This window comes from Vitis vinifera, chromosome 11, assembly GCF_030704535.1.
Source record: "Vitis vinifera cultivar Pinot Noir 40024 chromosome 11, ASM3070453v1".
Classification (NCBI taxonomy): Eukaryota; Viridiplantae; Streptophyta; class Magnoliopsida; order Vitales; family Vitaceae; genus Vitis; species Vitis vinifera.
This window is the reverse complement of record NC_081815.1, coordinates 7,109,469-7,126,672: the sequence shown is the minus strand read 5'-3', so window position 1 is coordinate 7,126,672 and position 17,204 is coordinate 7,109,469. Positions and strand designations below refer to the sequence as shown.

At 31.6% G+C, this 17,204-nt stretch overlaps 2 protein-coding genes across 2 annotated transcripts; one reads left to right on the top strand and one right to left on the bottom strand.

The window, feature by feature from the left end:
• Positions 1-5,208: 5,208 nt before the first annotated feature.
• LOC100248969 (uncharacterized) lies at positions 5,209-9,087 on the bottom strand. The gene is made up of 9 exons (XM_010658268.3): positions 8,826-9,087; positions 7,545-7,629; positions 7,392-7,466; positions 7,271-7,307; positions 7,101-7,184; positions 6,944-7,004; positions 6,748-6,854; positions 5,518-5,583; positions 5,209-5,429 (listed from the first exon to the last, which is right to left on the bottom strand). Exons 1-9 carry the CDS (start codon positions 8,899-8,901, stop codon positions 5,334-5,336), a joined length of 687 nt encoding a protein of 228 aa, XP_010656570.2. The 5' UTR covers positions 8,902-9,087; the 3' UTR covers positions 5,209-5,333.
• Positions 9,088-10,597: 1,510 nt separating this feature from the next.
• Positions 10,598-15,914, top strand: LOC100852602 (uncharacterized). The gene is made up of 4 exons (XM_010658271.3): positions 10,598-10,677; positions 15,289-15,344; positions 15,498-15,601; positions 15,692-15,914. The coding sequence occupies exons 1-4, from the start codon at positions 10,598-10,600 to the stop codon at positions 15,764-15,766; spliced, it is 315 nt and encodes a 104-aa protein (XP_010656573.3). The 3' UTR covers positions 15,767-15,914.
• The last annotated feature ends 1,290 nt before the right edge of the window (positions 15,915-17,204 follow it).

Below are 17,204 nucleotides of genomic sequence, written 5' to 3'. Positions count from 1 at the left end.
AGTTATTTTTAACCCGCCCATTTTTGGGGCAAAATAGGCAAGTTAAAAAGGGGGCAATGTAGGGACCCCTCCCCTTGGGAAACACGTGGCACGCAGCTCATAGTGACGCGTGGCACGTGTTATCAGCCGGACCATCATCATCCGGATTCCCCTAAGGATATGCATGGTGCAGTTATCCTATCCGGACCGCCTCAAGGAAAGGCAAACGACGTTTCATCTTCTCCTATCCAAGGAAGAGCAAACGACGCTGGCAGAGCGTACACATCCGGATAGTCTCCACAACACATCCGGATAATCAGCATGAGCCATCCGGATATAAATCTTCTGGATGGTCAATTAAAGTAAAGCGAGTCTTACACGCAATCACAACAAGCAGCCATGGCCCACATCCCATCACCTGCAGAATGAGAAGACAAGAGGAAGTGACAGCAAGTCACTTCCCACAATCATTCTGCATAATCGCTTCCCACGATCTCTGACAGCCGCATCACCTACCATGGTCTCTGACAGCCATTCGTAGGATGATAGTGCTCCTACTAACACCTATTGTCATCATCACAACAGAAAAGATCTCCTCACCATTAATGAGAGGAACAGTACCCCTGAAGCTAGATATATACCTTCGCACGAAGAAGAAGGGGGGATCCCCTGGTAACCTCTTGATACCTAGTAAAAGGTCAACTGATTTATATATTTCTCTTTCACCATGGCTAACAAAACCATCGGAGGGTGCGTCCGGACACCCTGTCCGGATGCCTTTTGCAGGTGTAATCGCTGAATCAAGAACCCCTTGTGTGTTGAGAATCACGTGTCCATCCCTCTAGCAGCAACGTGGATCACCGGATACGCGAGGCGACAACAAACTCTGTTTTGTAAATGCTCTTTTTCACATTTTTCTCTGTTTTTAACGGAATGAATAGTGAAAATGGTGAGTTATGGTTTGAGTTGATGAGCATGGTTGCAATATGTGGTTTCTGGTGAAGAATTTTGCGTAGGTACAGGGTTAGTAGACTCCTACTTCGTCACTTGGTGTGCTGTGAGGTATTTTGAAGTTGGCGACGCTAGCATGCCGATGGTCCACCTTTCCTATCCCCATATTTCTTCATACATACCCACTGCCCACAGCTCATTGCATTATCGTGCCCCTTCCACCTTTAATCCCATGCATGTAGCTCATCCCATATCAACCAAACCCGCGATGCATGTGCCCATGGCTAACCCTTACACTGTCACCACCTTTTCTCTCTCCTCCTCCCGCTATCCCCATGCTTGCATTTTTCTCTCATCACCATTTCGCACCCATCTCCATGCATAAACTCATCACCATTCATGCTCATGCTTCTACCTCTTCATACCCATATCATTTTCTCTCTCCACCATGCCACCAATCTCATGCAAATCACCACTCACACATACCCGCCCATATCTTCCTCCTTACACCACCATGCATATACCCATTCTCACCCCGTCACCTTTGCTCTCTCTAATTTCCTACACCCGTTTCTCACCAACCCTCACCACTTAACTCTCCAATTCCCTTTTTTTATACCCACCTATGCAATCATACCCGTTTTCTAACTCCATTATCTGCCATACCCATGTCACACACCTCCCCTGCATGTATTCATTTAACTATAGCTTCCAAACCCATTTCTCTCTCTAGATTTCTACACTATTCTCACCACCACATCCATCCTAACTTTTGTGTAACTCAGTTGCTTCATACCCACTAACCCATTCATACCCGTATGCGCTTTGCTGTTGGCCTTGTTGCTAAGGATGAAGTCTCTTGAGCCAATGCCGGACAATAGACCCCTAAGCTATGGCCCATCTTCATTTGCATCCAGTCACAGCACGCATCTTGGCATTCTCTCTACAGCTTGACGGATCCCGAGCTCTTCCGAGCCACCCATAAAGATGATCCAGAGACGCTTTTGAAGGGTGTCGCCATGGCTGGCCTCATTGAGGTTTTGCGCTAGCTTGGCGACTTGCTGAGTTTGTTGCCGAGATGTCCCATGGCTTGCACGAAAGAATGACGGTGACTGCTGCATGGGGTCATGGTTTGATGGTGTTGGCCGACATTCCAATTCGCATGATCAGAATCTGATCACAAGAGGAGATTACCCTTTTCAGGCAATATGCTCAAGCTGGGCACGTGCATGGAGTGCTCAACCCCTTACATGCACGGGTTGATTAAAAAGGTCCATGATCATTCAGATTTTGTAACGGGAAAATGAAGGATTTGAACAATCCGTGCACCACCAAGATGCCCAAGGCCCACTGGCTTTTTTTTTTTTGAGATTCAATCTTCCCACCCTAGGCCCATTTTGTGGCTCAATTTGCAGCCATAGCCTTGAGCCCATTTTGTCCTAAGCCCATCTCTATTATTATTACTTAAATCTTCAAATTCAATTTATTATTATTATTATTATTATTATTATTATTATTAACGGATATTATTATTATTACTATTATCATTAACGGATTATTATTATTAACGGATATTATTATCATTATTATTATTATTATTAACAGATTTTTATTATTATTCTTATTAATTCAACTTTTAAAATATTATTATTATTATTAATTTAACTTTTAATATTATTATTATTATTATTATTATTATTATTATTATTAATTCAACTTTCAAAACCTTATTATTATTATTATTATTTCAAAAATCTTATTATTATTATTATTATTATTATTATTATTATTATTATTATTAATTCAACTTTTAAAATATTATTCTTATTATTATTATTAATTCAACTTTCAAAATTTTGTTATCATTATTATTATTATTATTATTATTATTTCAAAACCTCATTGTTATTATTATTATTATTATTATTATTATTATCATTATTATTATCACCCTAGGCCCTTCTAATTCCAAGGCCCAATTCGTTTCTAATGTCTCAAGCCCATTTCCAAAGCCCTTCTAATTCCAAAACCAAATTCGTTTCTAATATCCCAAGCCCATTTCCAAAGCCCTTCTCACCCTAGCCCTTCTAATTCCAAAACCCTTTTAATCCCTTTTGTTTATCCATATTATTATTATCATTTATTGTTATTATTATTATTATTATTATTATTATCATTATTATTAGTATTATTATTAAAAATCTATACTCTCTCTCAGTTCAATTTCCTAATATTATTATTATCATTATTATTATTGTTATTATAAAAAATTTGTATCCTCGTAATTTAATTTCCTAAAGTTCATTTCTTATTATTATTAAAAATCTATATTCTAGCAGTTCAATTTCCTGAAGTTCATTTATTATATCCTCGCAATTTAATTTCCTAAAGTTCATTTCTTATTATTATTAAAAATCTATATTCTAACAGTTCAATTTCCTGAAGTTCATTTCTTATTATTGTTATTATTATTATTATTATTATTATTATTATTATTATTATTATTATTATTATTATTATTATTATTATTAAAAATATATATCTTCGCAATTTAATTTCCTAAAGTTCATTTCTTATTATTATTATTATGATTAAAAATTTATATTCTTGCAGTTCAATTTCCTAAAGTTCATTCCTTATTATTATTATTATTACAAATTCAACTTTCAAAACCCATATTCTCACAGATCAATTTCCTAAAGTTCATTTCTCATCTTCCTTGGCAAATTTCATTTTAATTACCGAAGCTCTAATCTTTTAAATTTAATTCCCAATACTCCAATTTTCAAGTAAATTCCAAAAATCCAGTTTTCAATCGAATAGTTTTAATTCCATTCCAGTTCTTAAATAATCTTCGGATCTTCTTGATTCTACATAAGCAATAATGAATTCTTCATAATTTTAAAACACGGAATTTGTGAAACTAGTTCATGAGTAATAAATTGGCCTTTGGTGGGGGCCTTATGCTTGATCTCTTTTGATTGTCAACTGTTGTGCTTAATGTATTTTGCTTGATCTTCGTTTTGCACTATGATATGCATGAACTATATTTTGTATTCATTAATTGTGTATTAATCCCGTTTCTTGATAGCGCATTATGGCTAGAGGCCCAGGTATGCACCCACTCTCGTTTTGATCATTCCATATGCATATTCCGATTCACCTGTTGTGCATGATTAAGGTGAGTATCCATTGACTTTCTCATTGATTGTCACGTCAGCTTTATTTTTATCAATAAAGACCCGACTTTAGGGACTTAGAAGGGTGTTACCATCCGTATTGTACCTTCCCGATAAGTAACCTGACCCCCGAACCCGATCAGGTTTTTCATAGACCACCTTTTCCAAAATGATGAGTCACACTTAGGGTTTTTCTTTCTTATTTTATTTATCATTTAAAAATAAAACAAAAATAAGTGGCGACTCCAAGTCAATTTTTAATGAATAAAAATCATTTTTTAAGTAAAAATCAAGTTCGCCATCGAGTGGAAAACGCATGAGCCGAAATGCGGGGTCCACACATCCCTAAAAATTATACTTAGTAATGCACAATTTTCTGTACATATGGTTTATTTTCGTCAAAAAAGTGTTTGGAACAAAAAAAATGATACTACATTTTCCACGCCGATATTTTAGTGACAAAAATTTAAAATTTAGCAGGAAAAAAAAAGTTATTTTCAAGATGAAATTTAATTCATCCCTAAATTTTTTGTATGAAATTATGTTTTCTTGTAATGATCTCGTTACTTAACACATGGGATAGGAAAATAAAAGAAATGAAATGAAGAAAATTTCTCTTTATGTAAAAGCTAGCTAGGGTTGTTATCTATGTTTCATTTCTTGAAAATACTTTTATATATGCTAATTGGCGAACATGTTTTAGCAATACGATAAAAATTTGATCCGTTCAAAGTTTATACGATAAAGAGTAAGATGAAGTATTCTCAAAATAAAAGTGATCTTAAAATTTTATCAAATATCTAACTAGTGTAAGTTAAGCATTTCCTAACAACTAAAAAAAAAAAAAAGGCACTTCTAATCCTCCTAGATCCGTTCAGAGTTTATACTCCATACGCCCATATGAATAAGGGGCTTCCTTGGCCGGTCAACCGGACAGTAGCAGATGTTTGTAAAACAAAGACATGCATCATAGATATTTTAAGGATCTTCATAACCCGCAGCTGTTGTTGCTTGGCTTAGTTCCCACTGAAAAGGTCTAGTGCACAAGCTCAACGACTCGGATTTTCCTAGTCATAGAAGCAGATGAATAGGGACGAAGTCATGAATAGTAGTTGAAGTTTTATTAATTATCATAGGTTGTTCATATTTTAGGTCTCAAAATGCATGAAACGATACAAATTAAGATGGAGCAACATGGTAGTGCGAAGTTTAAGGCGTATCCATCTAGTTGTTCTTTTGTCTGATCCATTCCACGAAAGAGTCTAGGACCAACGGCCAAGCAAGCTGATCATCATAGTTGTTAAGGTCCGGAAAGCTTATCTGCCAACAAAAGAGTTGAACTTCACAATTAGGTGATTGATAAATGCAAGATCCTCCACAGTCCACACCCACCAAAAATAAAAATTACCTCATTGCAGAATTGATAAAACCCCATCCATTGATCAAATGTCAGTACCTTGTATTCTTTTTGCATCTGCCACAGATTCATTCTCAAGATTATGGGATGAATTCACTTATTAAGCAACAAGTAAGATTTTTTTAGTATCCTAACATACCTAGAGAAGCTGTGACATAGATGCTATCTAAGCATGACAAATCTTGAACTATACGGCTAGTTGTATACAATACAACCATAAGATGTATAAAGTATCGTAATATGTATATTTTAATATATTATATGTCAATAGAATGATATCCCATGAATTATAGTCAACGAGATTATAATATGTTTATATTTGGTCTTTTTAAAGATAAAAAATTTATTGAATTTTAATATTTGATATTTGTGATGTTTGTTTTTAAAATATATATGAAATAATATAAAAAGTATCATTTGAAAATTTAGTACTTTATTAATAATATTATAGTTAAAATATTTAAAATTTATAAATTAAAATATCATATTACGTTGTTAAGTATAGAAAATAATTTGTATATATTAAATAATACATGTATCATTGCTACATTATGGTATATTTTATACATTTTTATTTTTTTGATTACATACAATTTTAACCTTTTTAAATCAAAATTATTTGTTTTATAAAATGAGTAATATAGAGAATTAAAAGAAATATAAAATTTTTGATAAGAAGTAAATTTATAATCCATGAGATCGGTACAACTTAGGATTATAAGATTATATTTGGTTTTCGAAAAATTTGAAAGAAAATGTAAAATAAATAAATAAATAAGACATAAAGAAACAATAAAAGAAAATAAATTCAAAATCAATATATTATTTTTATTTACTTCTTCAAACTTATTTCACTTACCTTAATTCACCGATATAAAAATTTAACAATTTTAAAATATATAATTTTTCAAATAGTTTTATTTATATTGGATTTTTTTATAAAATAGTTGAATATAAAAAATCATTTTTTTAATTTTTTTTTTTTTTAGTATTTCCGATATTATAGAGAGAAAAAAAAGGTAGGATATATCCCTCCACCATAATTCTATTATATCTACTAAACCGTGAGATAGGATATACTACTGCACATGGATAGGAATCATAGGATATTGTTCCATGGATCGGGCAAACCAAACACGGCCCTAATGTGTTTTTAATATTGAGTGGATTAAAAATACTAATTCCACCAAGAAAGACGAGAGAGGAAGAGAGCACACACACCTGTAGATACTGGGTGAAGGAATCCACCTGAGGGCGGAACTGGGAACCTAGAACTATCTTCAGCAATAGACAGATGCTGCCAATGTCCAGCGTCTTCTGCCGCTCTTCTGAAACATGCACATGAAATAACCAAATAAATGCATGAAATTAAAAGCTTAATTATTCCCGTTATTCATTTGAAAGTATGCAAACTTACCTGTGAGGCTGTACCGGAACGCAAAAGCATAGAAATCCTTGAAATTCGAAGGCCTCATTACCTAATTTTATACACACAAATACAACACAGCTACAATTTTCACCCAATCTCCCGGCCGGACTACTCCTCTAAATGTAAAACAAAATAAAATGCTTACCTCTCTCTCCAACGCTGGGAGTGCTCTCTGTAACTTCTCCAGGGAGTTAGCTTCCAGAGCTTTCAGGCCCCTCCGCCACTCATCCTGACCACCAGAGCTACTGATTTTAGTTGACCTACTCTTTAATTCTTTCTCACTCACATCTCATGAGGGTGCATGGGGCTAATTACCTGAGTTATAAATCCCTGCTTTTTCGCTTTCATTTTCCTGCAGACATACATCCAGGCCCATCATCAGTCATCTACGAACAGTCATTGGATTAATGAAACAAAGACTACTCCAACGACATACCATGCAAGCATCAGCATTCTCACATCATCCGCACCCACCTTTAAATCTGAACAAAGTTCCTCTATGCCCGATGCCCTATTTGTTCAAATTTTGATGGAAAATGTGAGGTAATAGCATGAAGAAGATGACTGAGATCAAATAGTGTATACTTACTCGATCAAGTTTGTCATTTCATTTGCGTATGTATCGAATAGTATATCTATCTGCTCCAACAGCTGCATTAAGGCTATGTTTGAAGCTGAACAACATATCATATCGTTATACAATATGCATCACATCAACTCCCATGCAAATAAACTGATTCATTATACAAACTAACGTTAAACGCACTTAAAAATAACTTGTTTTAGAGCAATCAGTTTTAAACTTTATGATTAAAAGTGAGTCAGTTTCTCAGCAGCCAAACGCAAGGATTAAACAAGAATTTAGTCGTGAATACTAGAAAGAATATTCCTCATGTAACCTTCAGCCACCAACTCTATAGAATCCGCGAATTGAATGGCAGGTAGAATGTTCTTCCTATCAACCTGAAAAGCTGCTTTTTATCCTCGAAGTCCTATGTTTGCGGACTTCCTATCTTATATCCCACGTGCGTATTAATCGAAATTCAAATTTGTTGCATCTCTTCCAGATTCCTAGTATTTTTCTTTTTTTCTTTTTTCTTTTTTCTAAGCAGCCATAAATTGGCTCGAAATAAGACCCGAAATTTTGAAAATCAAAATATAAAATTAAGAAATTAAAATAAAAAAATAGAAAGCAAAAACAAAAACAGCCTAGCCATGAAATCCATTCAACTTGCATTCCTCAAGCCGTAATGGAAGTCACATCATTCTCCATAAAATAATAATTATTATTATTTTAATAATAATCTTTTATTTAAGAGAGAGACACGTAAACTCCTTGCAATCTAACCCAGATTGGAGAGAGAAAAGTTAAAAGCTACGGAAAAGAGAGGGAAAAAAAAATATCAATGACGCAATCCAAAGCAACTTAACAGTTAACACTAAGAAATAGAATAGAAGCCGAAGAGGAGGATCCTAAGACTCTGTTTGGTTGACTAGAAAATGGAGGGAAGAAATACAAAGGTTGTGTACACTTCATTGTTGATATTTAAAATGGACCAGAAAGATAAGTAGTTCTTTTTGCTTTTCTATCATTTTCATCCAGTTTCCCAGCATCCAAACGCACCTAAAGCAACCGCATTACGAAAAACGTGAACAGAAACAATACTGACCCTGCGTTTGGTTGCTGAAAAAAACAAAAAACAAAAGAAAAAGGTTTAAAACCACTTTTTTTGGAATTTTCCCACCAAACAAACAACACCAAATTATGAAAAAAAAATTCTTTCTTCTTTTCCCACTTTCCTCCGGTTTCTGAGCAACCAAACAGACCATACCCATAAGCGATCAAACAATGATACAATGATGGGGTTACCGGAATGAAAGAGATCAACGTCATTCGCTTTGATCGACATTGGATTGGGTGATCCCGTCTTTCTTGGGAAAGACATCGCTGTTGGGAATGGGGAACGTCGGATTTGATGACCGGAACCAAATCAAAAACCCAAATCGAAATCAGAAGTGTAGGTTAAAGTGAGTGCAGGGAGTGAAAATTCCGAAGCAGTATGGGATGAAGAGAGAGTATGAGTGTGAGTGTTCGTTTCGGGGGAAGAAGCTTCGGTTACGTTACGTCATTTGGCACCTTACTTCTTTCTGACACGCCGCAAATTTAGTACTTGTGGACTTTCATTTTGAGTTTCCATCTTTATGAAATAATTTGTTCTGAATTTTTTTAATGCTTATGCATCCTATTTTTCTAAATAAATAATTAATACCCATTTTAAAATGGTTAAAAAATAAATTAAAGTGGGATTAATTAATGAGATTTCTTTTGTAAAATTTTGATATTACTACCGCCACTCCAAACAAAAACAACTTATTAAGTAAAACTTAATGCTTAGGTGATGTTTATTTATTTTTTGTTTTTTTATTGAAAGGAATTTGCTTTTAAAATTTAGATCATTTGTTTTTCTAGTTTTTGATGACTTATTATTGAATTTTTAAAATTTTTAGCTAAACAAAAAAAAACAAGTTTTTTAAACCTCCCCAAATCACGATTGTAACTCAATGTCCGACGCCCAACCTTAGCCCATCCCTTATAGCTCTCTAGTCTCAATTGCAACCAGCAATCCCCAACCCTCACCTCAGCCATGTGTAACTCATTGATTCCATGACTATCACTAAGCTTTCTCAAGGTAATTTCTTCCCTTTTGAAGCCAAGTCAATTGGGAACAATGTTTCTCCCTTTTTCCCTATAAAAGATGTTCAGATAGGTTGTCCAGACACACCCTCTGAAGCTCAAGTCAAATGATTAAAGTCAACCTTCGAGGTTTCCCCATTTGTAGAAGCTTAAGAAGGAGTTTCTGTTAGGTGTGCACGTATCTTGATCTTGAACCGTAGGAGGGTTTTTATAGTATTTGGAACGGTGTCACATCTGTACTGAGATGACTCCTTGACTTTCGTAGTCATGATAACAATACAGTTAATGATAAAACAATCATCACCCTTTAGGCGGCTGATAGGGATTGCTAGTGAGGTGACTTGATGGTTCACTTGTCACCTCAGTCTATAGGCGATGGTGCAGCGTAGCAGGTTACCTACGGAGACAAGGTGACGTCCCATCGAGCGTGTTTCTGGCATAAGGAAAATGATTGCTTGTGGGAGTGAGTCGGGAAACCCATTCGAAATGCATTGTGTAGTTTTAGAGGAACATCGCGTGACCAGCTACTGATATTTCTAATTCGGATTGGATATTCGGATCTGATTACGTTTGTCCAAATAGAGATAGAAGGATGTCATGTGGAGCAAAGGTGACATGCCATGTGGTCATATGGGGAAGCCCCCTGCATTCCCCATTTTTTCTCTTTATTTAGGTTTCAACTTTCGTTCGTGTTCTTTCTCAACAATGAGGTTAAACTATAGGTAGAATGATTGTTTTATGTTCGAAAATAGTTTATTAATATCTTATCTAGTACGATTCTTTATGATTTTTATGTCAATGGTTTATTTTGGGGTTTTGTGGGAAATTTTGATTTCGTGGGAGTGGGTTTGATGGGTTTACAAGTTCAATGAATTTTGTGGTAGGAGGAAGGTTGATGGTGGGGGCACGGATGGGGCGATAGTGGGGTGGGAGAGAGATGTCGGACCATGCCGGTGGAGATGGGCATGTGGTGGGGCCGCGGCAGTAGTGTCATGAAGTGGCAGCGGTGTTGGAGGAAGAAGGTGAGGTTTCGTCTACTTGTCCAATGGGTTGGTGTTGATGGGGATCCATGAGATCTGGCTGTGGATGGCGGAAACTGGAAACTAAGAGGAGATCACCGTTTTCTGCCTTAAAAAGCCTTGTTTCTTTTTTCTTTTCTGCGACAGCTTGGTCATATGTGTTTTTCTGCTTTAAACTGAGAGAACCGCGTTGTGCTCTAGGATCCCAGTGTCACAGGTCAGGCTGCTCGACCAGACCCATTGCTCAAACATCTAGAAATGATAGCGAGGTGGATTGGATGAGTTATTCCATCCCAATCCCATTCCATTGTTTAAACATATTTTCCTCTACCCTAAAAAGATTCAAATGAAACAAATACGAGAATTTCTGATATCGGTTTCCTCCTAACTCTTTAATTGTTTTAATTTAATTATATTGTAAATAAATATAATTTATAAATAAATTTTGTAATTTATTTTAATAATAAATAATTTCTTTCCTTTTTACTTTATATGTGTTAGAAAAAAGAAAAAAGAAAAAATTATTATTATTTCATAAAAATAATTTTTCAGATTATTAAGTTTAAATATTTTATTTCAATTATATAAAAAATAAATATATTAATTATTTTTTGTAAGGATGATAATGATAAATTATTTATTATAACAATTTTATTATTTTGAACTTTTTAGAAATGCGTTAAATTATATTTTTTTAATACATTAAAATATTAAGATATTGGTTTTTAGTGTATAAAAAACAAACAGGTTAATACTTAATAGAAATAAAATATTAAAAAAACAAATAACTTAACACTTAATACTATTAAACATTATTTAGTATTAAGTTAAATATAAGTTCTATTTATAACTAAGTCAAAAAAAAAAAAACAAACGTCATCTTATTATTTAATGATTTAAGTTGATTTTAAATTAAATTATATTTAACTTATTGACTTAAAACTTATTATTTAATTCCTACTTTAAGTATTAAAATTGTTTGATAAAATTTATTATAAATTATCAAATTGATATATTTATTCGCATAAATTATAATTAGGATAAAGAAAATCCAATAACAACCTAGAATAACAAAAGAGATTGTTGAAGTAATTAAGACAAATGAGGATAAAAATGTAAAACGAAAATATAGAATCAAGGAATAAGTTAATTATTTTTATTTAATACTTAAAATTGTTTTTAATTTTAAGTTATACTATTAAATTATTTTACCAAACATATTTAATTTACTTAATGGTTTAAATTAAGGTATTAAGTTATCAAGTTGTTTACCAAATACAAGCCACTAAATGATCTATTAAATAAATAAATTTTAAATTTTTTAAAATTTAAATATATAAAAAAATTCCAAATAAATTTTTTTATATTTTCCATTATTATTTAAAATATTTTATAAAAAACAATTAAAAAAATACTCTAAATATGTTGTAAAAAAATTATTTTCTTTTCAAATTTTATAAAAAGAATTTGAAAACAAATTTGTGGAGAAAAATGTATTTTAAAAAAAGGGGCTAATTAGTGGATGTTGGTTTAAAAAATGTTTTTATGATTTGCGCATAAGAGATGAGGAAATTAAGGAAACCCAACAAGAAAGTTAGTTAAAGAACGGTTTATAGTTTAACTGTAATAAACGGTCATGCCCATGGTATATCCGTTAAAATAGCCGGAAGATAAAAATTTTTAAAATAAAATAAAATAAAAGAATAAAAATGTGGTTGAATGGCTATGAGTGTTAATAGTAAATTGGAGCCTTTTGCATGTAGAAAAAGGGCGAGGTGGTCATGAAATCATTTGAAATAATAAAAGAAGAGAAGAGGAAAATAAATAATAAATTTAAAATTAATAAATTATTTTTATATTTTTTTGAAAATATATTTCAATTATTTTTTAAAAGTTAAAATTAATAAATTATTTTTACATTTTATTTGTAACTCATTTCAATTATTTCAATATTTTTATATGAGAGTTAAATAATTTGAAAATACATGAGTTTCTAACTAATTTTTATTATATTTATTTGATTTTTTTTATATTTATCATTTTCTTTAGTATTTTTTTTTTCATTTCTTATACTTTTTTTAGAAATGGTTTTATTATATTTGTTTTTACAAAAGAACATAAATAAATAGTCAAATAAATATAATTAAAATTAATTAAATATCTATATATTTTCAAATTATTTAATCTTTTTATAGAGTAGTTAAAATAAGTGAAAAAAGTTTTCAAAAAATAAATTATTGGGTTTAAATTTTTTTTCATTCTATTTTTCATTTCTGTCTTCATCCTTTAACATTTTCTCTTAAATTTTTTGGGAACCAAATATAATCTAAACATTTTTTTTCCATTTTCTTAGTACTTTTCTCAAACCAAATATAGCTTTAAATTTAAAATTTTTTTTTTATAATTTAATAAAAAATTAAAACTATGGTACGAAAGAATGTAATTAAGGCATGTAAAATGTACTATCCTACAAAAAAAAATGTAATCATCATATAAAACTCTTATCAATATATAAAAAATGTTGTCAAAATTATAAGTGTTAGATATAATATATTTAATTAATATTTTATCCTTTACATTGTCTTATTAATCAAATTAACAAATTATATTAATACATGTAATTAATTTTTTGTCCTCTATAAATTGCCTTATTAATGAAATTAAAAGAATTACATTAAAAGTATTTTCAAAATAATAATTAACTAACTAAAAAAATAATTATAAATTATATTAAATTATATGCTATTTAATTTGTGATAAATTTAATCTTATTTAATTGTATGTGATTTTAACCATAGAAAATACTACGATCACTTTGACAGAGCCTTTATCATGTCACATTTTGTCCTTTTGGATGCATTTAAGCAATCTTTGAAAATTTTTAGAGAAAATATAAGGGAAATAAAATATAAAGGAAAAGTAGAAAGAAAAAAAAAAGTGAAGGAAAATAAAAAAGAGATTAAAAGTTAATAAATTGTTTTTATTTATTGCTTCAAATTCGTTTTATTTATTTTAATTCATTGATATAATGATTGTTGGAAAGTATCTCAAATTCCTAATTAATATATATTTCTTTTTATAAAGAATATTGTATAGAATATTTTGTAAGTTGATATATTATTGTAATATTATATTTCATTATAGAATAAGGAAAGTTGTTGAAAATACTTCTCTAAATATTTTAGGTTATGAGGGGAGTCATGGAGATAAGTCTGTAAAAACACGATAGTTAGAGATGTAAGGAAAAATGGGAGATACCCATTAATTGTATTTGATTACATTATTTATAACATTCTATATTGTATAGTGAAATAATTCTCTCTCGTTCGTGAATGTAAGTATGGTCGGCTGAATCACTTTAAAACATCATTCACCTTTGTGTCAATTATTTTATTTTTTTATTTTTAAATTAATATTATTTGCATCAAAGCTTTCTCCGACACAACAAACTAGTATTAGAGCTTAAGTTGAAGATTTCTAAAAAAAACAAAATATTATAGAACACACAAGATAAAGACAAAATAGATTTAAATTCAAGGTCTGAGTCAATTGTTCTCGTCAAGATGTGATACAAAAATAGTCCATCATAAAGATAGAAGATTGATTTAATGAAATTTGTTTTAAGGTAGAGATTGTTGAAAAGTGTACCAAATTCCTAATTAATACAAATTCTTTTTGTAAAGAATATTTCTTGATATATTATTGTAATATTACATTTTCTTATAAAATAAAAAAGTTGATGGAAATATCCTTATAAAGTGAAGTAATGGACTCATGGTTCACAGTGTAGATACAAGAATAAAAAAACATAAAATATTTCAAAAACCCAATAATTGGATCTGATTTTGTTTTTTTTGTAATATTCTATATTGTATAGTAAAATGATTTTTTTTCATCTATTGACGTAGACATGATTGGTTGAACTATGTTAAAACCTCTTGTAACTTTGTGTTAATTATATTATCTTTTTGTCATTGAATTAATATTATTTACATGAAAGTTTCCGTTTACATAACAAAGATGAAATAATTTTAAAATACATAAGTTTTTAATTAATTTTAATTATATTTGATTTTTTTTTTAATAGGACAACCAAATATGAAAAAATTATTTTCTTTTCCATTTTTTTTAGTTCCTTAGTATTTTGCATAATCAAATACATCCTTATTGTTTTTTATTTTGAAATTAGAAATTTTCAAATAAAATTATATCATTTTATATAAAGACTATGGATTTACATTATGGATTTAAAATTTTGAAGTAGTAAAAATCTCAAAATTGTTTGTAAAATTTTTAAAATCGTGACCATTTTTAATGTAAACTTTTAAAAATTATTATATATAAAATTTATTACTATTTTTATTTTAAAAATTGAAAATAGGGAGCGTATACAGACGGACATTTTATTATATTTTTATTTTATTTATTTATTAAAAAAAAAAAAAAACTCTTTTTACACACCAAAGAGGCCATTAATGGATTTTCTCTTACCATCTCATTCTGGGCTTTCATCTCGTGGCCCAAACTAGTATTAACCCTATAAATCCAATCCATTTTTCACCGTCAACGTCGCTATATAAGGGCCCGCGATTTCATATTCTAGGGTTTCTATTGTAAAGGGTTTCTGTCTGCAACTCTGCCTTAGCGTCGGCGAGCTCGGAAGATCTCAAAAATGGTGATTTCTCTCTCTAAATCTCTCACATTGAAACTGAGTTTTCCTCCCTGCAAAACTGTTGTTTTCTCTCGCTAGAAATCTGATTATTGGTGGGTTGTTTACTGTTCGATTCGAGCTTATTCTCATTTTTTCCGACCCTTTTTCTATGAGCAGCCGTCGCACAAGACCTTCATGATCAAGAAGAAGCTGGCGAAGAAGATGAGGCAGAACAGGCCGATTCCTCACTGGATCCGTATGCGTACGGACAACACCATCAGGTTTAGTTCTGCTGAGTCTTTATTTAGATCTCTTTAACCTTCATGGATGGAAGCACCGAATTCAAACTAATGTGGCGTCATGTCGTTCAGGTACAACGCGAAGCGCAGGCACTGGCGCCGCACGAAGCTAGGGTTTTGAAGTGGATCAGTTGTTTTGGATTCTAATTAGTATTTTGTGTTTTTGCAATACTTGAAATATGGGTATGATCAGTTGGGAACTCTATAGAGTCGGTTAGTTGAGAGGTTTTGAAGAGATTTCTGTTTTGATTCATAGTATTTCTTATTTAATGGATGAAACCTACTTTTTCCTTAATATTATCCTGTGATGGTTTCTAATGCAGTTGTAGTTATATTATGAAATTGAACTTTGCCATCAGTTTTAGCATAGCTATCCATACCTCCATTTCTACTTGAATCTGCCAATTCAAGGGTTTTTGTTGCATATTTTTCTTAATTTTAAGTCTGTTAATAGCTTAATGTTACCTAGTGTATTTTTTTTTTCTGTTAATAGCTTAATGTTACCTAGTGTATTCTTTTCTTGATCATATTTTCAAATCAAAATTAATGCCTAAAGAGTTGTGGAAAGAAATAATACGTGGAATGGAGACCTTTGGTCGTTTTACTGCTGTGAGGGCAGTAGTTTAGATCAAGTTTGTTTCCCCAAGATCATCTGTTTTCCCAAATACTAAAGACATTTTGGAATTTTGGATGTAGTGGAAGTTGGTCCTTTATCCACTGCAAGGGCACCAGTTTAGATTGAGTCTGTTTCCCCACATAGTGTTCTTAAGAAATTCTGTAATTTTGGATGTAGTGGAAGTTGTGTAGTTGTCCTATAATGTGGCAAACTCCAAAAAACAGGTGATTTTAACTTTTACAGTAAAGAGAAGGGCAAGTGACTGCAAGTATTTTCCATAATGCATTGGTTGTCTTCGAACAGAACAATGGTATTCTTTGGCACCGAGTTAATGAAGAAGGTAAGATGAAATCTAGAATTAGAAACTGAGAAATTTTGGATTGAGATGCCCTATGACATAAATGACAGAATAAAGGGTTTTGGGGTGTTTGAGTTGACTCATAAGTAGATATGCTTTTAGGGTTTTTGAGCACCCTTAGTCATAAATGATTTCTATATAGGATTTTCCAATGAGCTAGGATGATTTGAAATGTAGGAGATGGGTAAATCGGTTGGAAAGATAGTGATACAAGCACTCATGTTGAAAGGTTTGCTGGGTGTTTTAAATGAGAAAGATTTGGAATGCTACAGGAGAGTCAATGTAAGGGCAAGTAGAAATGTATTCTAACCACAAACTCATGACTTCATGCAAAATCCTTGCAACTATTCTCTGTATGAAAGGGAAAATTCTAATTTGGATTGTTGTACTTCATACACTAGATTAATTTCTCATCAGAGTGCATTAACATAGCTATAGCTAAATTGAACCCATGTTTTGCTTGACTGCGTTGGGAAGTTGTATTAATTACAACCCATTGGCTAGGCTCCATATTTGTGGACATTAATATGATCCAAGGATGAGGGTAGCAAGGGGATTTCTAATATCAACGTGGTCCAAGGATTAGGGTAGCATAGGGATTTTTAACATTA

Excerpts from the sequence above, each read along its gene's own strand:
- LOC100248969 (XM_010658268.3), bottom strand. The coding sequence starts at position 8,901 with ATGTCTTTCCCAAGAAAGACGGGATCACCCAATCCAATGTCGATCAAA. Across the intron at positions 7,185-7,270 it reads AGCAGGGATTTATAACTCAG|GATGAGTGGCGGAGGGGCCT; the intron begins GTAATTAGCCCC and ends TCTGGTGGTCAG. Across the intron at positions 5,584-6,747 it reads CCTTCACCCAGTATCTACAG|ATGCAAAAAGAATACAAGGT; the intron begins GTGTGTGTGCTC and ends AATCTGTGGCAG.
- LOC100852602 (XM_010658271.3), top strand. The coding sequence starts at position 10,598 with ATGCCGGTGGAGATGGGCATGTGGTGGGGCCGCGGCAGTAGTGTCATG. Across the intron at positions 10,678-15,288 it reads TGTTGGAGGAAGAAGGTGAG|GGTTTCTGTCTGCAACTCTG; the intron begins GTTTCGTCTACT and ends TCTATTGTAAAG. Across the intron at positions 15,345-15,497 it reads CTCGGAAGATCTCAAAAATG|CCGTCGCACAAGACCTTCAT; the intron begins GTGATTTCTCTC and ends TTCTATGAGCAG.